The 25691-nt window shown below is 40.7% G+C and overlaps 1 protein-coding gene across 4 annotated transcripts in view; it reads right to left on the bottom strand.

Moving 5' to 3' along the window:
* TLK1 (tousled like kinase 1) overlaps positions 1-25625 on the bottom strand; it is a 69341-nt gene extending 43716 nt beyond the window's left edge. Inside the window, exon 1 of one of the 4 annotated variants that reach the window (XM_033064628.2) lies at positions 25503-25625. Coding sequence is in view for 1 of the 4 variants with exons in the window: in XM_033064627.2 (XP_032920518.1) it covers positions 24767-24914 (148 nt within the window). In the remaining 3 variants the exon portion in view is untranslated. Of the gene's footprint in view, positions 1-24037; positions 24059-24766; positions 24976-25111; positions 25170-25502 lie in introns of those variants that run through there. The other 3 variants (XM_033064629.1, XM_033064627.2, XM_033064630.1) reach the window with 3 other exon arrangements.
* Positions 25626-25691: the final 66 nt, after the last annotated feature.

Here is a 25691-nt window from a genome sequence, read left to right as displayed (position 1 = left end):
TATTTCCCAAACAAGCCAAACACACCACTGTCCTATGCAAAGGAAGGATTTGTACCCTCAACTTGACAATGACTCACCATCTGTTACCTAATAACCAAAGCACTCAAGGAATTACAAAAATTTTGTGGCAAGTTCTGCATATCAGAATAGCCTTGTCAATTCTGGTTGAAAACTAGAACCTGTTAGAGGCATGTAAGAGACATAGAGTCTGCAGTATGCAATACGCCAACCAGGCAATTATTTATAGATTAAAAACTAGCTGACAGGAACAAAACATTTTCCAGCATAAAACCTCCCAGTTCTGCAATACATTCTGCAGTGCTCTGGTTTGTGGTATTATTTAAATGTTAGACTATCAATGTCAAAGATCAAGAAGCAGGAATTATAGGGCAAAAAAAGGAAAATCGGAAGGTAGATCACAGTCCTCAACACATGCAAAGGAATGCAGTGTCATATGGAGGTCCAAAGGTCAGAGAAAAAAGGAGCAGGACCAGCAATAAAAAAGGAACCAAGAATAACAGAGACCCTTGCAGAAGCGATGGCTTCGACAGAGTCCTGTAAATGGAGTAAAGCAGTGCTGCTGGCATCTGCAAGTAAAGTAAGGTGGAAGGAAATGGAGGAACAAAAGGAGTTTCTGATGAGCTCAGCCTACATGAGTAGGCTGCAACATGATGTGCAGCTTTCTAATTTGTATTTAAATCACTTATGGCTGTTTAATGAGTCTGAAAGATGATGTAGACAAATAAGTCTTCTGTATTTACACAAACGGCATTCTGTGTTTTTTAATCTTCTCAACTACTTGAACATTCGGTTTATCTTCAACTGGAAACATTTCAGTTGCTTTATTTTAAATAATATATTTAATGTCAAAGTCTTAATGCACTATTATAATAACACATCCTTCAAGCAACCCATAGTAAAATAGCCTCAATTTTTTCTGACTAAGACACAACAAGTTGGTGATTTTCAGTCCCACAGGACAACATAGCAGTTCAGAAAGGAACGGTGCCATGAAAAAAACCTTTTATAATTCTGTTTTTGTGAAAACTAGTTTCAAAGCTAACTCATCAACTAAACATTCTAACCAATGCACCAACATAGCTTTTCCCTCGCTATTAGTAAGCCAAAGGACACTTTCTTACAGGACTCTTAGGTATCTCAAAATCTTCATCATTCAAACCCTAGATAGATCTTTCTGACATTTTGGCCACTCCTGGCCATAAAGCTAATCCCTCCGGCATGGAAAGTACTGGTTCTGCTATTTGGCTAATTCAAGTTGCCCTTGTTCCTGCAGGCAGGCAGATGATGGCAGGTGAGGTGTCAGCGCTCCTTTCCCACAGGAACTGGTAAGAGACCTCCTCCAATGGAAGAAAATCACACCAAGACAAACAGCTGGTAAGGAAACATTCAGGAAATGTGTTTCTTTTGAAAAATCAAACTCAATTGGCAGGCTGGAGATACCATATTTTGTTACTACTCCCAAACAGAGCCATAGATAGCGCTGGAGGACTCTTTTCCATGAACGCAGGTGAATTACACAGTTTGAAACTGCAGCCAGCTTCTCTGCAGTTGCAACGCTGCTACTGAACTTGCCTAGTAAAAATTTCTCCAATTTCTACATCCTTTAGATGTAGAAACTCCCTGTAGTTAAAACTGTTTGCATATGTACACGTAAGCTGAGTGCAGAACAATCAGGAATCCTCTTGAAACTCTTAAATTGTACTTGTGTACTGCTTTCAGGGGCTTCTATAACAAACTGAGCACTTCTCATATGCATAAAAAATATTTCTTACATTTATAGACCACGCAGTGAGGATATTTTTTTTTTAAGCAGAGATGTTCAGCATGTCTTTCCCAGTATGTATGTATGTAATCTATACCTTAATGGGAAAGTATTGCTATGAAAAAGCGTAAGAAATGAATCACAATAGATTTGTCAGGGAAGTTTAAATTACTATTGTTTTGTTACAGTAGAAGTTTTTAAGTGTATGCCACTCTGACAAAAAGCATTTTAGTTTAGCAAAGTAAATTATTTAATGAAGCAGGTCTAGCAATATTTTGATTTATTAGCCTGGTTGCCTACAGAAGTTCAACGACCACTTAAAATTTCTGATGTAACTCCAGCAATTACAAAACCATGTGTACAATATGCTATAATCACTGGACAGCTAAGGTTCATCTGAAGTACTGCAGGTCTCATGTACTGTGTCTAGATATTAATGCACTAAAGAGATCAGTGACCCTGGGTTAACTCACTGGTCAGAATGGTGATGTAGCACATAAAGGGCCAATCCACAGCACAGATAAAATATAACCCTTCCTCTTTCTGCTCAGATTTTGGAGCCTACACACACTAATGAATGCACTGCTTTCTCTTCACTATTTCTGCTGAAGTGGTTTTTTTTGCTGTTATGTTAGGGGGGTTTATTTTGGTTTGGGCTTTGTTATTGTTAAATATTCAAAACCAAAAAGCAACACGCACTCTGATATCTTTTTGATTTTAAGGACAGAAAAGCTGGATTCAAACTTTATTTTGAGAGAGAAATCCCAGGAAGGATCCCAAGAACTGCCTTCCTCATTTATGTTGTAATTTAAATATACCATCCACATCCAAACACACAGCTGTTTTATCAAAAACAAGCAGCTCTGTACAACCCTTCAGTTCTCAGCACACTTACCTACTTTTAAAGGTACTGGCAGTTTTAATGCATTTCATGTGAGGGACACTTTTTTTTTTTTTAAATTATAAAAATTATGTATTAAATGTAAGGCAGGTGTAATTTTTTAAGCATTAGATTTTATAAAATCTGCTCACAGAATGCCTTGCCACCAACAAGACTAACATAACTTACAGTCCTGAAAATATACGCACAGTTCTTTCAACTAATGTAATTCCTACACCTGAAGGCCAACTCACTCATGGGACATCCAACCACATTACATAAGTACTTACAGCATATTCACCATAATGCTAAAGGAAAGACTGGCATTGCTACCATCCACCTCCATTCTAACTTCTACTATCTTCCAAAGAACACTTGGAAGGTTACCTGAAATTCACAGAAGAGTCCTAAAAAACTACATTTCTTTAGTTCTTGTAACCATTACAGATTCTGAATGCTTCTTCTGATAGTTTCTTGGGGTATTTTAATTACCAACATTTTCTCACTTTTGTATCTTTGTGGAGTGGTGATATCCTCTACATTAATTTATCAGATCGATAAAGATCCTCTTCTCTAAAACTAATATAAAATATACAGGTACCTAGTCCTGAAAATGACATTTTTATGGGGTATGTCCAGAGTCAAAGCTCTTAGTCAGAGAAGCAATCTGCAAGCTTTTTCATGGCATTTGGTATAACCTATTACACTGTACTCTACCTTAGCAAAACAGAGATATAAAGCTTCAAAGGATTCTCCATGGTAGTTAGAACACTTCAGGGTCAGTGACCAAAAAAGAGTGAAGTGCAGTTACACTTGTATACCACGGCTCTACACCCCCAAATACACAAACACATGCAAATGATCCACTCATTTAACTAAGTACTTGCTCAGGCCTCAATAAAACTGATATTTTAGGAGAAAAGTTCAGCAGAGTTGCAGCTGCAATTATTCTTCACCTTCTAAAACTGCATCTTTTGTGATACTCTTGTACTACAAACTCTATCTTGAACACTGGTAGACTATGCAGAGCAGCATTGCAGATGCAAACACAAAGGGTTGACTGATCAGACTGTTTTTCTTTTCCACCAAATATGGAATCAAGTTCCACAACTCAGTATTTATCTCTGACTCTCTTATTACCCTGAATTGACTCTTATTATCTGGTCATCAATTACAGCTTTGAAATGAAGAAAGATCAACAGCTTCACACATTGTCAGCTTTCTACAATGAAGATAAAGTTCATTATGCAGAAGCCAGATTCTTCTTAGAACAACTCTCCAGATTAGACTGAGGCCCCCTTCTCCTGAATTCAAGGCTAGCACAAACCACCTTTCACTTAAGTGAAAGCCAAACTGGTTTGGTCTGGTTTCTTTAATGCATTTATATGCATACAGCTTTTAATGCCAAAGCAAAATACTTCAACGCAGAGATCTATCTGTTGAATAGAAAAAGACAGTTTAACAAAAGCCCAAATGTAAATTGAATTTCCTGATGTGCTCCTAGTAAGCACTCAGATTTTATGGTAACGCACACAGTATGAGAGTTATGTGCAGCATCTTTTCAGGAAAGCTTCACATTAACGTTGATAATATTGGTGCCTTGTAGTTTTCCTCAATGGCAGTAGCATCCTTTAGAACAGTAATTCTAACTAATATCCAGCTAAAAGGGCAAGGGGAAAAAAGGAGGCAGGGAGGGCAGTGTACACATTTCCAATATCAGGAAAAGCAGCCTGGAAAGCAGGGGGGTTTTTTGCCCTCACTCCCTTATCTGTTTTTTCATCAAGATTCCTTCACAGGTAATCAAACCAGACTTTAAGCATGGTAACCATTCCAAGTATTGAAACCGCTGTCTGACAGCACTGAAACGCAATCCTTGAAGTCCTTAAGTTACTATTTATTTCAATTTGGAATATCCTAAATATGTATTTATCCCAGTATGTTGATGCTCCAATAATTTAACTTCATAACAATGGAGTATGATAGCTCTTGTCATTCTAGAATACACATTTACCATCAAGCTGGTAAAAGGAAAACTTTAAAATATCAAGTGCAAAACCGACTACATAAGATTACTAAACCCAGATTTTTAAACCCTTAAGCAGTCTCTTAAAAATGAGGCCAAATAACTGCTTTACTCTGTTCACCAACATGAAGATACATATCTGCATCCACATGTATTTCCTTTCAATTGAGCTTTTCTCTTGTTTCATTTAGTGAAAAAACCAACCCAGACCAAATCCAAAACCAAACCAAGCAAACTATGCATTCAACTTCATTCTTCTTGCCTATCGTTCTGAAAGTTTGGGCTTTCCTTATGGTCGAATCAACCAGAGAGGACTTTTTCATTTCCAGGAAAATAGGCTAATGAAGTTAATATTTCTGCCTCCAACAAAACAAACTACTTGGTAATAAACTATCATGTAGTTAGGTAAACGTTGATCTGGGTCTCTTCCAGATGATACTTCCAGTGCTTTAAAAAAGCCAATGGAGAATAAAGTGACCCAGAACAAGTTGTCAGTCAAGGAGTAGAGGGAGCACTAAAATACGAGCCTGGTCAAGTGAAAAGCAAGGCAAACCAACTAACATCAAACTGTATGGAATGACTGGAAATCTTGATTGCTAAGTTGGAAAATGACACCTGTTTGATGTAAAACAGAACATTTGGGCAGTGAGGTTGAGAAATTAACAAAAAACCAAAGAACCACAAAGTTGACCTGTGTTGCAAAACCATGTCTTGAACAGTCTCTTTTCCACAGTGTGCTTTGGGAATCACAGAGAACAGAATGGGAAACAGTCTTGAAAATTACTAATGTGCTAAGGAATCAAGTTGAGATGCTAGTAATAATGGCATAAAGCCAAGAAGTTTTAATTTGAGACGAGTTCAATTTCAAGGTAACAGCAAAAGTACAGCCCATTCTTAGCAGAAGGCTTTGAAGTGCACCACCATCCAGTGTGAATCACAATCCTGAGGAAGGTCCCACACAATTGAAATCAGCAGTCAGTAGGGAAGAGAAAGACAATCTCTGAGATTTAAAGTAAAGCAAATAAAATCCCAGAACTATATTTATGACCACACAATCCAAAGCCTAGAGGACATTACTTACCAAATGCCCCAGGGTTACAGCTCTTCCAAAATACTGAAACGGCTACAGATTACGCATGACAAAATTTAACTTGGGAGTTTAGAAATGCTTAAAGTCACTGACTTCCCAAGGAACAGAATTAATTTCTGTAAAAGACTATTTAGCTACTATAACCTCCAAACAACAGGTAATGTGGAAAAGTTCAAGGCACCACATTCAAGTTGAAAACCTTAGCTGTATCTAAAGTTAACAGTGGCAGTAGATGAAACAGGAAAAGATGAAAATATATCCTGAAGTTCAACTGAAACTAGCCTTTTGAAAAGATCGTAAAAGGTAAGAAAATCCTAATGACAGAGATACATCTAAGCCCAGGGTAAAGAAAAAACAGAATCCTTTTAATTAATCAAGAGTGAAAATGCAGTATTTCTCAGCACCTAAGAAGACTCGAGCACATAACACAGCAGAAAACCCCCTAACACTGCTAAGGCGCCTAGGTGAATTTAACAGGCTTCTCTTACTAATCTAAAGGGGACTGAGGGGTAAAAGACAGATAATTAGCAGACAGATCAGGCTTTGGTCTACATAAAACCTGTGGGAGGGAAATAATCTAACTGCCAAATTTTGGCCTAAAAAAGCACAACTGTGGAAAATCTAAAAGTATAAGAAAAAAAATCTTTCCTATGAACACAAAACGACAGCAGTTTTTGACAAATATTATAAATGTATATATGCTGATTACAGTTTCATAATTGGTGGATGAAAACTTATTAAAATACTAAGCATAGAATTAAAGGTTTTTCTGATGTGGAGAAAAAACTAACCCCAACATAGTATCTTCTAACCAATTTCTCGTGGACTAAAAAGTTGACAAGGAAATGCATCTTGGATAGACTGCTGGGTTAATCAGAATTAATTATTCTGGTGCCCAAAGAACAGGAAAATATTCCATGTCCTTCTTCTCCCCAAGATGCAGCAATCTATTTCCTTTTGGAAATATTTTTTAAATTACTGTAGCCCTTGAGCGTTGTTTATTTCACTTTTCCCAACAGTTCAACAGTCCAGAAATTTGATCTAAAATAAAGAAAACTTTGGCTGCTGGATAGATAAGTAATTTTCTGCAAATCATTCTACAACAGAAATCAATTCTTGAACGTTAAAAAAAATCCTAATGATCTTTAGACTTCATGCCTGTGCTGCCAGTTTTTGGATTTCAATTTTGTGGCCAGCAACCTGGAAAAGAGAAGAGAATTATGGAGAAATATGTTCCTGAGGGAACCCCTGCCAACACCTTGAAAAAAGACTTATGAATAAAGCACTTGGGCCAATTCCAGAGCAGCTAGGAGACATTTGTGGGTAACAATTTAAGAACATTTAATTCTTCCTGCCTTCAGCTAGGCGCTGTATTCTAGGGATCTCTTGAGGATTATGTGTCTCATCAGATGGCTGTAGGCAGCAGAGGCAGAGATGAATTTACAAGTTGCCTACCAATGCTTTAATTTGGCCACGGACCAGCAACATATACTCCTGTGAGTGGGTATATGCCACAAGGATGATAGCTCAGAATGGCTCATTCAGAGCTCAGGGAGCAAGTGATTCATACTACAGAGAGGACAACAGATCTCCAGGGTCTGTTCCAGTGGAACTGGGGCTAAACCAGGCATGCAACCTTGTCATAGACAATGCTTAATCACCCTACCAATGCTATGCCCTGGAAGTTCAACTGAATTACCTGAAAGACACACCTGGGTCAAAAGTAATGCTTGGACCCACAGAATCAATAAAGAATTCTCAGAAATTTCTGAGTGACAGTATTTTCCGTGTGTCCTGAATACAAGAAATTGCACTCTCCTTCAATTCCACAAACAACTGCACAGGTGTAAATACAGTCTGTTTGAGGTGCAGTGTAGTACTCAAGAAAAACAAACAGTAATATAAGAGAAAGACCTGAAAAGGAAAGAAAAAACCACAACTGACCAAACACCTTTAAAAATTGCATCCAAGCATAAAAAATGGTAAAACCTGTAAGTCCATGACAGTTTTCAAGACTGAAGACTAAATTAACGATGCTGATGGTCTGAAAGCTACTTTTTTCACAATACTCATTGAAACAATGGCATACTGTGTCTCATTTCAATTTTATTAATTATTCAGAAAATGAATCAATATTTAGTTTTATTTGGCATGTAAAACCATATAATAGGTCCATTTTTAGCCGGATTATTTCTTTCTGGCAGCTTTTATTGAAGGAATTCTTCACCAATTAAACTTTTCTCAGCTTGCCCCAGAAGATGAGAATATTCTGCCATTATTTTTGCAGTGTGGGGGTTAGTGATAGGAGTCGGTTAGTATGAAATAATTAATAAAGAGAAGATAAGATACAGAACAGAACATTCAACCTGCTATTTGTCTATCCATTTCCCAGACTTTCAATATAACTCCATGTGCATCGTGTACAGGAAGCGTTAGCATAGCAAATACTGCTATGAGCAACAGAACCACGACAAGGTCCTTCCTGAGTCTGTTGAATAATGCTTAGTGTGATGAATGAAGGGACAAACAACAATTGAAAGAACAAGCAGTGTTATTTCTCCTTGTACTCAGCACTGGTGAGGTCACACCTTGAAGAGTGTGTTCAGTTCCGAGCCCCTCATTTTAAAAAGGACATTGAGGTGTTGGAGTGTGTCAAGTGAAGGGTAGCAAGGCTATGAAAAGTCTAGAAAACCTGTGCCATGGGGAATGGCTGAGTGAGTTGCTCAGTCTCCAGAAAGCTCAGGAGGGGCCTCACTGTTCTCTACAGCTCCCTCAAGGAAGGCTGTAGTGAGGTGGGCGACAGTCTCTTCTATGGGCCTTAAGCAAGAAGGTCCAAAAAAACGGCCTTAAGCTGAGACAGTGGAAATTCAGATTAAATATTAGATTATTTTTTTTTTCATTTAGGGTGGAATAACATGCCCAGGGAGGTGGTGGATTGACCAGCCCTGGAGATGTTTAAGAGGATCTGAGTGATACATAATGGTTTCAATGACAGCACTAGGCTAAAGGTTGGACTAGATGATCTTGAAGGTCTCTTCCACCTTGATGATTCTATATTTTTGTACTACTAATAGACCAAAAACTGTTTATCTGGAATTGTCACCCCTCAATGACACTTAGGGGGCTACGTTCTGAAGACTGGTATCACTGAATTCTCTCCTTTGCACACCTTTACTGAATTTAATAGATAAATTCATGGGCACTGCAACAAACACATGCTGTGCCCCACTGCAGAACAGTCCACTTGGAAGAATATTCCCCACATCCAAAACCACTCTCCATGTCCAGTAATCCCTTCTAGGCTCTTATAAACAGTACTGAGTTAGAAAAGATTAGAGCGTACTTCCTGTATCTAAATCGCAGTCTGAAATATCTTTTCCCATCATGAAAGTCCTCCTATATCAATAAAACAGAAAAGCCACTACAAAAAATACACCACAGGAAAGTAGCAACAATGAATAATAACCCTTCTGGAAATGCCCTAATTTATAAGGCCTATTCTGAACTCATACAATTAGGAGTTTAAATAGTAAGAAATTTGCTAAGACCAGGTATTTCAAGTTGTTGGCTATAATAACACATGCAGAACAAGCCTGACAAGTCAACACTCTAAACATATACAAACTACACAGGTGATATCCTGAACGTGTACATTACAAGAAATGGTATCAATTTCCTTGAAATTTGTTTCTGTATCATCCCAAGTGTCACATTTACTTGTTTTTTAAAAAGGTCTGGACTCCTCACTTCCAACTGTTCTCTCTATTACTCTGAACTACCAAGAGCAAGTTCTGAGTCGGCAGAAGAACTCTGGTGTTTTTTCAACAATGCCAACTTCCACCACTTAATAGCAAGCTGCCAGAGCCTGAATGCAACAAAGAAACAGAAAGAAATAGGTTTGTTGAGGCAGTCCTCACTGACCATTTTGCACTCTTCACTGCTAAAGCAAGTGATACCAGACACCAGGTTTATTGACTAGTTAACACTCATTGTCTAAAGTACTGCTCTAAGCACTTAGTCCATGTAGAGCAAATATACAGATACTGAAAAACAAATGCATCTTCAGGAAAACTCATTTTTAATGACACCATCTGATTTGAACATCTGCTACAGTGACAGAATAATCAGAGATACAAAGCTCTCTTTTAAAATGCTTTTAATAAAGTTTTTTCCAGACAACTGTCCATTTTGGCAGCAACTGGATAGCCAGCTAACACATCCACCTGATGTGGATCACCTTTCTTGTCATCTCTGACCACTATAGTCTGTGCATGCAATAAATGTGATCCTAACCTCTCTAAAATCTCCCAAAAAGCCCTCAACAATCCTAACTAGGTGCCACACAGCCTTTTCCTGAAAAGAGATTTACAACATAGTTATAAGGCCAAAAGTAGTAACTTTTATTTCTTCAGAGTTACGAGCAATGTTCTGCTTAAGAAAAAAAGCCACTAAATACATTGCTTTACGACTGTATATGACAAAGTTAGAAAAAAGGTAAAGAAAATAAGAAGGCACCCCTTTGGGTCGGCTTCATCAATCAAAAGTCCAAGATACAAGTCATTGCTAGTGTCCTATAGAGCAGTATTAATGTTGATGTATTACACTGTACTAGTCCCACAGAAATAAACAAGTATACAAGCCACAGACAAGTTTATGCTTACAATTCCTCTACAAGGTAAGAAAACCTATTTATATTTTACAGACTATTGTCTCGGCCAAAGTTATGCAAGACATCTGTGGCAGAACACTAAAAGACTGCCTGTCTACGTAGCAAACATCTGCCTTGAACACAACATTATGCCAAGAGAGATAAAAACTAACAGCCTGGGCTGCACATATGCAGGTGACGTGCTGCCTGTCTATCTCTACATCTCCCTCTTCATCTATGTAGAGAAATGTGCAGCAATTGCTCTTGCTTCCAGGCAACTCTGTAAAAGGTATCCAAACAGAAAGAGAGCAGCAGAATTTGCCCATTTCAGCTTCATTTGCTGCAAAACCAGACACTGCCTGTCCCCCTGGGGAAGAGGAAGCAAGCAGGGAGAAGCACACTGCAAGTTCATGGGTCACTTGTTGGTGATGCAGACTAACAGGTCACAAGATAACACCAGTTCTGTGATACTCTCAAATGCACCCCACTCTGAACAAAAGGCTCCCTACATTCCATCCCTCCATTTATTTCTATGCTGAAAAGGACTAAAAGCCAAGAGCAGTCCTGAAGTAGAAACCTCTACCTAGAGAGAAATACCAGAAAGTACAGCAAATTTTATTGGCAGTATTCAGTAAGAAGGCAGCAAACCGAGAGCTCTAAACACTCAAGTCCACGAAATGGCTGTTCTGCAAGAATTTAAAATGGCACAGGCCTTTTACACATATCAAAAACAAACAGTAGCTTCTGCAATCTGAAGGAGTGGAAAGGAAGTTAAAAGCAGAGGTAACCTATTGAGCAGGAACAGAGCAAGCAATGTCTCTTCCCATAGGGCTTTTGGTTCTCACTCTCCTCAAAAAAAGTAAACTACGAAGGAAGAAACACAAGATGTTGTAGCTTTTACCCAAATAAAATTTTTTGAAGTTACCCATAAGGTAGAGAGGTAGGCCAAAACCCCTCAACAATTTAAAAGAACAAATTTATTTTTCTGAGTTACAATTCCAGTAATTTAGTATCTGAAAGCTGCATTTGTGTCAAAAGAAGTGTATTTCAGTTGTTAATTCCCTGAACTTCCAAATCTCCTTACTTCTGTAGCTACTACTGCCATTTCTACCCTCATAATCTTCAAAATCACCCAAGCACAGACAGCCCACTGACCCTCAAGGCAAGTGCTCTGTTCCCTAGAGCACACAGGACAAACTGCTGACCACAGTACCTAGCCCTTAATCTATATTGGTTTTGTTGTGTTACATAGTAGGGAACATGTTATAAATAAGAAACTAAAAAAAAAAAAAAAAAACAAACTTAAGTCTTTCCAAATATATTCATCTATTTCACTTATTACATTGTGATCAACTGGAACATCAGCTTCCATACAATTTAAACATCGAACATGAAAAAAAGCTTATTACACCTCTGAGATTAAACTAGGACAGTAAATTCACCACTCATTGTAATTACAAGAGACATTAAATATTTTGGCTTTTGTTCTACAGTATTTTTTTAAAAAGGTATTAACTTCCAGTAACACCATCAATTTCCCCCTTTTTCAAAAATACCTGTATGGTACACACAGCACAGAAACCACAACTAACTAAAACAAAAGTAACACATATGAAGATATTTAGACTGAAGAATCACAAGATTCACCCCAAACCACCACACCATCAGAGAGCTTGTGCAGCAGGGATTCTGTCCCCTATGCTAAGCAGGTCACACTACCTGTGAGATGGTTCACTGTTTTCTCTTGGAGGCACCCGGTCTAGGTGATGCTCAGAGAAGCCAGGAAGTAGTTCCTTTAGGTTGGAACCAAACTTTGGTTGGTTTTTTCCAAGTTTCACTAAACATGGGAAGAAACTAATTTCCTCAAGGTCCCTTGTAGGGAGGAGACTCTCAGAACATGGTCAGACAAATTATACACACACAGAGCTGACATGTTAATGACTACACCTACATTTTTTCTAGGACTTGCAGCATTGTTCCCATTCTACAGGGAGAAAAAAAATACTCACATGAAATGACACATGAATCAGTAAAAAATTAAGTTTAAGGTTGGGGAGGGAGAATATTTCAAGTTTTTTACTCCTAACAGGACAGCTACAAAGCCTGTTGATACCAACAGTATACAATGAATTCAGTTGCAACTTTGAGTACTGAACATTTTTAAAAATTTAAAACCGACTCAGTACACACACAAAGAAACTTCCTATGTAATCATCTGTCAAAAATTCAGTTTTAGTTTTGCTCAGCATTATCATTAAAGAAATTTGCATTACAGCCATTTCTCCTATCCAAAGCTCATTGCCTAATTTTAAACCAGCCTTCTTTTCTGCTATACTATCACTTTCATTCAAGTTTTAGAAGAAAAAAAAACAGAAAGGATTTTCATTCCTTTCAACACAGTCCCTTCCTAAGAACTGCCCATCTTGCTGGCTAAGCGAACCTCGTGGAACACAGTCTGCAATCACATAAATAAAACTTCCAAAAGTAAGTGCAGTTAAAGCCCTAGGGGCAACCAGAAATTAGGAAAGGGCAGTGTTATAAGTCTTTGACATCACAAACTGAGAAACAAAATATTTCAGGTATAGGTTCAAAACATACTTCAAGACTCCAGTAAAAATACTCACCTGTAATTAACATCCACCGTGCAGAAGCACTTGAACACTCACAGTACTACTGCCCTTGTATTCTTAACTGATAAGGATGTTACACTGCCTTCTGTGGACCACTGTAGGTATAATTTTAGCAAAAAAAAAAAGTGATCCAACCTCTCCTCCCCATCTGATAGGAGAAAAAGCAAGATTTCTTTTTAAAATAGCTCACACCAGAGGCAGGGGAGCATCATGAAATCCCTCAGATGGGCTTTGTGAAGCCTACTTCCTGAAGCCGACTTAACAGAGACAGAACAGACCACATTACTGGGAGGCAGCAGCACACCTTACCAACATCTGACAAATTGGCACATCTTTTATCTGGTGCACATTTAACACAACTGATCCACTTTGGGGTAACTAACATCAGCTAGCCACATGGAAAATGCTTTAAAACTGAATACAATCTATCACCAAACATATGATGGACTTAAGAGAGGACCCAGAACCAGACTAGGCTTACCTCCATCAGTATGAAAACACAAACAGTCCAAGTGAGACCACTGCCTTACAGTCAGACACGGCCAACGCCCTGACAAGCCTCCAGGTGCATGGGGGTACCCACCACATGCACCACACTCCCCACCCCACACTGCTGCTTTAGCAAGCTGTCTCGGTGACAAAACCTTAAGCACTATTCAAAGCAATTGAATAAAACCACATCAGCAAGGAGAAAGTTCCACCAACAGCAGCTCCCTGAAGAACAAAGAGGCTGAGCTGGAAGCTGCCCTCCTCACCCTGCCTGTGCCCACCAGGAGCTTCTATCGTCGGCAGGGCCAGCACACACCACATGCCCCCAGAGCTGGCAGTTTCATCCCTTCCAGCTCCTGCAATGCCACAGTAAACATGAACACATGATAAAGTCTAACCACCAGAAAACTCCTAAATAGGTAGCAAACAGCAACACAAATAACTGCGTACACCAGGCAGGTTTGGGTCTCACTGTTAAAATAAAATCAGTTTAGTCTCTAATGAAACCCTTTCCATCCCCAACAGCCATGCTACCTATTCTGGTAGTTACCCAAAACACTGATTCACTGCTTTCACACAACAAAATACTGTTCTGTGAGTACTACATGCTAACAAGATTATTTACCAAATGAGAAAACTCCATTAAAAATGGCTTTTTTTTTTCAGAAATAAGCTCTTCCACTTACTATCTTTGGATCATCGATACACAAACCAAATAAATTCCATGACTCAAGGGATGTAACAAAAAGCATTTGTAACAATTTAACTTAAACCTAAAAAATGCATAAGCAATTTCACTAAAGACTGAAAAAACACTAACAACATCTGTTATTTCCCAAAAATCTCTCATTTGAACTATTACCCACAACAACCATAAAACTGGATTTCAGCTTTTCTCAAGTGATAACTAGGGGTCAGTGAGAACTTTGACACTTCAGATAAACAAGCATTCCTCTCTAGCCTTTGGAGACACAGGCGCCTGTGCACAAAGCACTCACCCTTGCTGCCAGCACTAGAGCAGGAGAGTTCCTGCATGGTGATACACTGTGGGACATGAGAGGAGGCTCCTGGGTACATCCTTGCACCACCGTGTCACTGAGTGCACCTCCAGCTGAGCGTGGGAGGTCAAAGATCCAGAAGGTTCCTGCTCCTACTGCACTGACCCACTCCCTGCAGTGAGACTGCCCTCCCACCAGCAGTATCAACAGCACGCACAAATGAAAACTGAACAGGAGGACCACCGCTTAGAGAAGCACAGGGGAAGCAGAGAAGCAGGATGGTCACCCTAAACTAGAGGTCACCCCTGCAGCCCAGTACCAGTCAGGAAGGGAAACTGGCAGTAGGAGAAGGCAGGCTGAGTGACCTGGTGGTATAGGAGAGAGCACACATCCCACCTAGGGACAGCAAGGATGGTGGCACACTCCCAAATTCTGCAACTTCTGACAGTCATTGGTATTGCTGCCTCATTGCCTGCTTCCCTTAGAAAGATGGGATTTCAAAGCCCCAAGAACAACACAACAACAAAAAAAAATAGTAAAAATAGCAGTTAAAACCCTCTCGCCCTTTTTTTTTTTGGTTTGAACAAACTTGAAGAGAAAAATTCAAGGGAAACAGCAGGAAGGTGGTGTCAGACGCTGGCAGAGACTGATGCCTGTTGTTTGCACTTCTCTGGAAGAAAAAAAACAAGTGAAAGGCTCAGAGAACAGCACACTGTGATTTAGCCAAGAGAACAAATCAGGTCAACTAGCAATCACACAACATGGGGGGGAAGAAAACAAGCCCTGTCACTATTAGGGTAATTTACTGGAGATTATTTCATTGTCATAGCTTCACCCAAATTATGATATATGTTGCAAGTATAACAAATAGGAGAAAACATAAGAAACACAATATTAATGTATCATCTAACACACCAGGCTGGTGTGACCTTCTGTTTAAACAATACCAAAAACTAAAACTCATGATATGGCAAACCTAGCATGATAAACCCAGCTGCCAAACTTTGTACCATTTCAGTCATCATCAGATTTAACAAAACTACACATTTGAAAAAATGAAACAAGTTTTTAAGAGGTATAACGAACAACAGGAATTTAGGACATTTTTATTAAAAAGCAGCTGAAATCTTTGTGTAAGTTTAGCTTGCTTTTGAAACTGCTTTGTGAAATGCAGAGTCCTAACAGCAACTTTAGTATTCCTAATGATAAAACAGTTCACTGAGACAATGGTTTGTGTATACATAAAAATATGTACATTCAGGACATATGAAACTGCTGCTTCCTTAATAGTAACCTCTTTCATGTTCTGGATATGGTAGAATGTATCAAGCAAGCAACTGAAAGAAAACTGTGCATGGATGCAGAATACAAAGTACCACCTAACAAGGAAGACCAACATGACATTTGCTTTTCAGTTTGAATACTGGTGTAACTCCTCTTAAGTATTATTTGTATCACAATCATTTAACAATACAATTTAATTACAAAGAGGCAATATGCAATCTGATTGTATAAGTAAATTAAATAACCAATGAACTTCAGAAAAGCAACCACATACTCAGGCCGTAACATACACAAGTGCTTTTTAAATCTCATTTAAAAATTCTAAACCTGCATCTTCAGGAATTATTTCTATTTGAACCCTACTTGTAACTTTAAAATATTTAAATCCGACTCCTCATAATGATTCTTCATAAGACTAAGAACACAAGTACTAGAAGAACAACTAGTCCACTTTATTCAAAGTTAAAGCTGTGGAGAGCTTACAAGAGAGCCTCTTAACAAACTTTACTACTGTGACTAAAACTACTGAAACTAAACCATTATATTAATTTAATAGTTAAGTAGCTTCTAAAAGATGCATCAAAGACACAGCAATCACACCCAAACAGCCACCAGCTCAAGAAATAACTGAATTGCCAAAAAAATCCTGAAAAAACCCAAAGAAAAACCCTAGTAATACTTACAAAGCAACTCTTTATAATCACTGCTATCACAGTTAAAATAAAAAACTTATTTTACAAAATAATCACACTCCCTAGACCACCACTACTCTTGAATATTCTATAGATTTTAAAGTGATTAGTATTAATAAGGTGTAGAGTTTATTTTCAATTGCTTTATAATGAAAACATCAACTTAACAGATATTACTTTTCTTATCACTTTTACTAAGAATAATCTAAGAAATAACAAAGGCTATAACATCCTTGAGAGGCAAAGTAGTTAGCAAGAGAGTATTAGGACACACACTAAAATGGGCTAAAGTACTGGTGCAAAATTTAGAACAAAACTGTGGAACCTATGAGAACACAGCATAAACTAGGAAAAAACCCCAATATTTACCAAACACAGCTACGCAGTGTACAGACTGGATTAGCCTAAGCCTCAAGAATGAAAAAAAGAAGTATTACAAATCTTACTTGTAGCATCATCTGAGTTTGGCTCCATAGAACCAAGAGGTCAAAGAATTCCACGGCAGAGAACGGAAATTGGAAACACCACTGCTGTTCAATCTACATGATCCAAACAGCATCACAGTCCACAGTGGGAAGACCAGGATCTAAATTATACTGTTTCAGACTTGCAGGACTTACAAAACTTGTATATTTATTTTTAAGATTACTTTCCAATTTCTTGCCCTTCAGCATACAGTTCAGAAGCTTGCTTACTTATTTTAATAAAACCAAGGCAATCCACCAGAAGTTACAGATGCAAGACACAGTGCTTGAAGTATCTACATGCTTTCAGTTCAAGGTAGTTACAAAATTAAATAGTAATAGGCTGGGTGGGTGTGATATCATAAAACAGATTTTTCTAAAAGCATCAGGATTTCCTTCATTCCTCAAAAAAATTGTTATTTTTCTCTTATGGATACACATCTATTAGAAGTCCATAGAAATTGAACCTCAACTCCTGAATACTCCTCAACTCCTGAAATAACTATGGTCAGGTTCACTTCCTGTAAAAGGCACTCTAGAGTTTCTTACCACCATCCTCATCTCTTAAAATACAAAGCTCGGAGTGCTTTGTTCTTAGGGACATTATAAAGAAAGCACTGCAACCTTAAGTTTCCACCTACTTAAAACTGCAGATATGGTGAGGCAAGATACATTGCTTAATGCTGCTGTTGCCACCTCTCAGCAAGCACAGGTGGTCCTAGGGAACACCAACCTTCTCCAGTTTCATATAAAAGCTCCAGTAAATTAACTTTCCCACTCCAAAGTGACCAGATTCCTGTCACAGTTGTGTAGTCACACAACAATCACTATCTCTCCCTCTAAATCCTTAGAGGATAGCTTTCAGCTTCAGAGCCTTTCCAGATAAAGCTATTGAGCACAAGGCAGGTAATTTTTCTTATTTGTGTATTTTAAAAACACGCTTCAGCACCAAATGTTTAATCGAAGCTTGGAGCAATAAAAATCTATGGTGAGGTTTAAAGTTTATGATCTATTAAATTCATAAAAGAGAAAGATACATTCAAACACTATAAACAAACAGACCATCACATCACTGGAAGCTGTGGGTGAACTGCCTGAATTAGAGTTTTGAAGCGCTTGATTAGCTTTCACCAGAAACTGCTTCAGCCATTTTTGTTCAACCACTTCAGCAGCTGGTTTACTCAGCTGCTAAAGAGCAACCAACAATTCAAAGCAGGAAAGCCTGGCTTTCCCTTCCCAATGATGAGCACGAAGGACTGGTGACTGGATTTGATCTATTAACTCCAAATTTCACAAGGCATGGTGACCAGAAGCAATTAACTCATTTCACAAACTAGACAATCCTCTTTTATCTGATCTAAATGCAAAGCACATTTGGATATATTGGTTTCTTTTTATGTACATAGCACAATTAGAATTAGTTTTATTTAACTAATGAAGTTAGCTAAAAGCTGTCTAAAGCATGGGGAATTATGTTTCTTAAACATTAAGAATCTAAGCTTAACTCCTAATTCCTTAAATAAATGCATATAGATGTGTCCCCTCCTGTCTAGCAAGAGGTATGATCAAATTAGACCAATCAGAATCAACTTTTCTTTAGGAAAAATAATTAAGCACAAATGCAAAATAAAATTAAAAACAATTATTTAATCAGGGTTTCCTGATCACTGATTTAAGTCATGATTAAAATTAATAATATAGTCACTCTGATTTCAGTCAATCCCTCCAGCATGGACCCATCCCGAAGGGTCGCACAGTCCCAGTCTTCCCCCAGCATCTTCAGCATGTCCAACTTCACTTAAGACCTTCTGCTCCCTTCTTCCAGGAAGGTGGATTAAAGCTTACAAGAGTCATGTTTTTGCCACCTTACACATCCTCCTCAAGGAAAGCCTAGGTACCAAGACTTTTCTGCTGGTATATCCCATTGCTCTGCTCAGGAATGAAAGAAAGGAGTAAGACCCCAGAGAGAAGGTGCCTGGGAAGGAAGCAGACCCTTACTTCCTATCCTTTGTTTTGCTAACAAAGCACCTCAGTAAGGATGGAATCAAGATGATGGGAAATACAGGATCCAAAATACCTTTTGATGCTTACTAGTGCTTCCCTACTCCTAGCGAACTTTGTCCTTAAGTACTGAATGTTAAGTGCAGTACTTGTTCCTTGTTATTTTCAGCAACTATTAGAAGTTTTCCACTTGCAACACCTGAAAAACTGGGTTATATTATGGTGGTCAGCTTCTGTTTAACTGCTCTCCAACGACCACAACTGAAGTACTGGAATTCTCAACAGAAACCCTGACCACTCTTCTTCCTCTACCCACCTTCATATCCACCCAGAGCAATTTGGCAACCCAAATTTCCTTTTTCCTCTTTTATAGCTGAAACACACCAAGCCAAACAGAAAGAAGTTCATAAAGCTTTTCTTCTTCCCACTTGTGTGCTTTTATGCTTTTTAGCTACAGTTCAGGAACTACTCTACTGCATAAAAACAATTTACTAACTTCAACATTTTTTCTTGTGTAAAAAAGCTCAACATGGAAGCAAAAAATTTAGTTTGGGAGTAAATGGATTGGGAGCAAGTACTACTTCAAAACACAACCTTATACCAAGAACACAAAAAACATAAAGGATTATTTAAGCCTGTCATATTTCCATAATCTCAATTCTTAAGGTAGCAAAATTCTAACTTTGAACTAACAGAACTAACTTTGGTCATGATGCACATATATATGGTAGCGCTGCCCAGCAGTCACAATAGTATTTTGCAATCATTTAGGATTATCAGGCTCTAGGAAAACCCAAAGAAATGTCAATACTAACTGCAGACTACAGTTATTACTAACAAGCAAGTTTATTTCAGCCCGGTGGATAAAAAAAATTACTTGCTGAAAGAAAAAGCAAACAAGAAAAAAACATAGAAAAAAAAGAGAGAGAAATAACAAGAATTTTTATTTGAATGGAGATAATAAATAAAAACATCCTGTCCCTATATCGATTCCCTCTCCATTTAAAATCGAATAGGTTAATGGGAAATTCCATTCCAGGCAGAATAAAACAGAATTAAAACAAAACAGTTGTCCAAGGACTAATTTACTCTATTTGCTACAGCACTTGCCTTTTAGAAAACCAGATTCAAACAAAGATCTGTATTAAAAAACCTTTCCTTTCCCATTTCTCATTTGGACACGTTACAAGATCTCCAAAGAATTTGGCATAAGCATCAGCTTACTATGAGAATCACATCTTCAACAAAACCAGCAATAATATCACAAACTAGAATTTGTGTGTATCACTGGCACAATATTAATCTCAGACAACACCTGCTCATGCTACAGCCAGCCTAAATAACCTTTTATGATTGCTATGCTCATTCTGAGTAAAAATATGCCATCACTTTTAAATACAGAAAGTGTTCTTGTTCTTCTCTGCTCCCATAAAAACTGGCCAAATCCACAAAATTTTAAACCTACAGTTGAATGATAAAAGCCAACAAACTTACTGAGAACTTCCTGTTAAAGCAAATACAGTAGTTGAGGTTTTACACTACACACAAACAACAGAAAACAACAACTCTGGAGTTTTAATAAGATTCAGGTTGCTTTCATGTTCATAGGCTAATATATTGTATGTAGCATACATACAACCTGACATCTAGAAGCATCTTCTAGACTGGAAACTTCAGGAGGAAATAAACTCTACCTTTGTGCTCAGATACACAACCACCATCACATTTTAGGTAACAATAAATACAAACAATACACACTTATCAAATTTTAGGAAAAAAGTTACCAGAAAATTTGCTACCCATACAATGTAACTTCTTCAAAGACTGTCAAATACATGCCGCAAGTTTATTTACCATTTTGTCAACATACATTAATTTGGGCTCAAATTTGAAAACTTAAATTTGCATTCCTGTTGTGTTAATTCATAGTTCTGTCTAGCACTGTATTTTGTTTTTAGAGGAGTATTGAAAGCCCAGCACATGCAAAAAATAACTTACAAAGCATTATGCTTAATTACCAGACACTGCAGCACTGCTCAGTGAGCCAACCATGTCCTGGGCTGCACCAAAAGCAGTATGTCTGGCACGTGAAGGGAGGGGATTCTGCCTCTCTACTCCACTCTGCTGAGACCCCACCCGGAGAGCAATGAAGGACATGGATCTGCTGGAAGAACCCAGACAAAGGCCATGAAGACGATGAGAGGGCTGGAGCATCTCTGCTATGAAGACTGGCTAAGAGAGCTGGCATTGCTCAGCTTGGGGAAGAGAAGGCTCTGGGGAGACCACACAGCACCTGCCAGTACCTGAAGAGGGCCTATAAGAAAGCTGGACAGAGACTTTTTACAACAGCATGAAGGGACAGGACAAGGGACAACAGCTTTAAACTGATAGAGTAGGTTTAGATCAATTATTTGGAATAAATTATTTACTTTGGGGATGGTGAGACTCTGCAACAGGTTGGCCCTCCAGTAGTTGTGGAGCTGTGCCTGCTGCATCCCTGGAAGTGTTCAAGGCCAAGTGGAATGGGGGTTGGAACAACCTGGTCTACTGGGAGGTCTCCTTGACCATGGCAGCGGGTTGGAAGCACATGATCTGCACAGTCACTTCCAATCCAAGGCAATCTATGGAATGTCTTCTGACTCTGCCTTGTCAGCATTGGCCTGAACATTCTCCACTTACAAAACAGCACTTTGCAGGCATGCTCTTTAATATTTTTAGTTACACACATAAAGCAGACAAAAGTCAAGAAACTTCAAACAGGAAATTGTGTGACTGCAATTGTGTGAGCTATGGCACAAGATTTAGTCACACAACCACACATACAGTATGTAAAATAATACCCCGTAACAGTCCTCCTGAATTGCTGATAACATCTACTGCAGGGCTCTTAAGTGACCACATATACCACACCAAAGTTATGGGTTTATAAAACAACTGACAGAACGACAGACATTTACAAGCTACATAAAACGCAAACAAGAGATAGCTGTTATACAGTAAAAGTGTACAGATGCAACTTCATTCAAGTCCATCCCAGACTTTTCATTTCAAAACTTCAAAATGTAAATTCAAATCAATACAGTTAAGCCATGAGGCCACTCTAGATCAAGATATAGAAGATAACATCCAATGGAAAACGTTGCTGCAATGCTGTAGTGCACTTTAAAAGATTAAAATATTTTAAAAACATTATTTCTTCCAAATTCACACATATTTTCCTAGTAGTCTCTTGTGATACTGACAAGGCATTGCCATTATTTTAAAATGTGATTTCAGCAATTTTTATATATGCCAGAGCTTATCTTTTTTGCTTTTTTCCTATTAGAGATTCTGAAAATATTTTTAGAACTTCCTAAATCAAGGTGTTGAGGGTTTCTGTTCTTAATAAACCAGAATCTTCAAATGTCCATGTGAGACATGTGAGATGATACCAGACTTTCATAGGTGAGGTCAGAGCAATCACACAGAACACGTGGTACACTCTGTGAAGGTCTGCACCTCCAAAGGCAACAGGGACATAACTCTCACAGGAGCCAACCATAGGGATTTTAATCCACAAACAAGCAGGCCAGGCTGGGAAAGAAGCTCTGCACAAGTGCCAAATGCACTGTATTGGTAAATATTACCCACTCAAAACTGGCACCAGCAGCGATGCAGCTGTGATCCGGCATGTGTACTGCTCCAAAACTCACAAGCTTCATTAACATCACAAGGTATCACAAGTTCAGAATTGATGATGACACAGGCTCCCATAAACACACTGCACTGCAAATATTTCATACTTATTAGTTTGATCTGGCATCAGTTTTTCACATATATAAGCCAATGTCTATGAACATACTAATATACATTTCAAGGCCTACTGATACTTCCTTGTAAAACATATATATATAAAACAAGATGCATTAATAATATCCCACAAGCATTAATGCAGAACATAAGCCCAGGCATGGCAGCTTATGTTCATTTTCAAAGAGTGAGGACACACAATTTAAACGCAACCCAGGAGCACCATGCAAATACAACACATTACAGTACCAAGCAAACATCAAGGTTTTGATGACTTTTAACCCCATAATCTGTATTAGAGGATGCAAATTACAGTACCCAGAAAGATACGACAGCATGAGTTGTAAGAAAGAAAAGCGTAAATAGCAATATCATCATATTAAAAATGAGCTTCACAAAAGGTATTTTTCTTGTCTCAATAAAGGTATTCAAGGATCACCATTTTTTGTTAAAATAAACAGATACATAATTTATATTGCAATAATAATTTCAAGCTTGTATGGCAGGTATTTGAAATACATCCAAAAATATCCTACATATACATATTACCTGCATGCATATTAATAACAAGAGTTGCAACAGTGAAGAAACCTACTCTCAATAAACTTAAAATTAACGCATTTGGCTGCTGGTGGTCGTTTTTCTAAGAGCTTTGGCTTCCCAGAGAAGATGAGCACAAAATGCCTGCCACTTTACTCAGCATCTTTAACATATACCATAATTCCTTTCCAGGTATTTTCTAGAGCATTTCACGTCAATCTACCTGCAGGAGCGTGTGCAAAAGTGACACAGAGTGATACAAGTCTGACAACTACTGGTGTGGAAAATGGAGAAACCAGACTGCATTATATGCTTTCACCATGCCGAATCCCTGTTTGCCAAGTCCCTACACTGCTTATCAACCAAAAAAAACCCCAACAAAACCAAGAAAACCCAAAAAGCAAGCAAGCAACTACAGGAAGACCTAAAAAACAAAGACTCCCTATCTTCGCAACTATTTCTATTTTAAGTTAGCAAGTTTCCTGCTTGGCGATGACGTTTTGCAGATGCTACAAGAAATGTTACATGGTATTCATTAAACTGGGGCAAATCAATTAAAATTATACAACTGCTCGGTATGCAAGTATCTGTGCATAAAAGTTCTTCTCCGCCACTAACTGGCGTTCAGCAAGTAGTTATTTTAGCTAAAAGCGCCGAGCAACTCACTGGCTGTATAACTGCTACATCTTGTGGCAACACAACACAAGGAAGAAAAGCAGACAATACCCGAAAGGGAAGAGCGAAGGGACTTGTTTGCTCATAACCTTCATACAGATATTCCCTGCAAACACCCACAACACCCTGCTGTCGCTGTCGGTGTAACACAAGAGGGGAGGAGCAGGGGAGGGAGGAGAAAAATATTATCATCGAAGGCGTGATGGAGGACAGGAGAAAGTTGCAGTCATTCCGTGGCGGCCGCAAGGCGCCCTGTCACTTCTGGCCGCAAACCTGGCCGCCCCCGAGGGCGCTTTCCCCTTGGGGACGAACCTCCGGTGTCGGCCCCTCTCCTTCCCACCTCCATGATGCTAAAAGTGCCCAACTCCCTCCAGCAACAGCGGCTGCATCCTCCGGCGCAGCACTTCTACTTAGCCGCTGGCGGAGGGGAGCCTATTTCGGGGAGGACGCGGCGAGCGGCCGCCCGAGGAGACGCGAGCGGCTGCGGCAGGCGGACGGCCCGGGGACGGAGGGAGCACGGCGGGTTCCCCTCCGCGGCCCGGCGCGGAACAACGAGGCGCCGCCGCGCTGACGAGCGGGCGGGGGCGGCAGGGCCCGCTCGCCCAGCGCCCGAGGCTCCGCTCACCGCCACCGGGCCCAGCGCTGACCCCGCGCCGCCGCCGGGGGCACCGACCTCTCCCGCCGCCGCTTCCCGGCGGCCCGGGACCGGCCTCGGCGGCGGCGGCTGGGCTCCCCCCCAAGGGCCGGGCCCCCCGCGCAGCCCCGCGGCGCGCTGGTTACCTTCCTTGGGCGGCTTGCCGGGCGGCGCGCCGTGCAGCTGGGAGGCCGCCGCCGCCGCGGAGCAGCCCTGCAGGCTCGGTGGGGACGTGGAGAGCCGGGACCAAGATGGCGGCCCCTCCAAACTTCCACTGCTACTTTGGACACTCATCAAGCTACTTTCCTGGAGCCCGGCAGCCGCCGGGGGCGGCGGGGAAGGCGGCGCGGCGGGGGGACACCCAGCGCCGCGCTCATGGCCGGGGGGCCGGCCCGACACCGGCGCGGGGAGGCCGCCGGCTGGGAGCGAGCTCCGGAGGCAGGCGGGGCGCGGGGGAGACGGGGCGCGGGGCCAGCGCAACCTGCCCGCACCTCTGCACTGCGTCGCCGCCGCCGAGCAGCCGCCTGTGTCTGAGGCCAACCTTCCCCACCGCCGCCGCCGCTGCCGCCGGGGAGGGGAGGGGAGGGCGCAGGCGGGGAGGGGTCATGCGCAAACACGATCGCGAGCCGAGCGAGCGCCGCGCTCCGCCGGCGCCCAGCCGAGCCCCGCCGAGCCGGAGCCGCCCAGGGGCGGCCGGCGGGAGCGGCGCCAGCCGCGCACGCACCTGCCCCCAGCCCCACCGCGCCGCGCGGCCCGAGCGCGCCGCCTGCTCCCGCCTCAGGGCTCCTGCCCCTGGCGGCTCGCAGCCGCCCGCCGGCTGACCCTTCTGCCCGTGCGCGCCCGCCCCGCGGCAATACCTCCCTTCCTCGCCCGAGCGCGCACCTTCCGCGCCGCGGGCGGCTCTCCGTTGGCCACCCCGGCCCAGCCGGAGCTAGCTCCCCTGAGGCCGCGGTGTTCCCCTCCGTCTCGGTTTCCTCGGCGGCACGGTCCGCCCGTGCCCCCGCACCGACCGCCGCGCGTGCCCCCGCGCCCCGCCGCCACGGCCATGGTGGTGTCGGGGCGGGGCGGCGG

The sequence above is a fragment of the Catharus ustulatus genome, chromosome 7 (genome assembly GCF_009819885.2).
Source record: "Catharus ustulatus isolate bCatUst1 chromosome 7, bCatUst1.pri.v2, whole genome shotgun sequence".
NCBI classification, from domain to species: Eukaryota; Metazoa; Chordata; class Aves; order Passeriformes; family Turdidae; genus Catharus; species Catharus ustulatus.
This window is presented reverse-complemented; position numbering and strand designations above follow the sequence as displayed.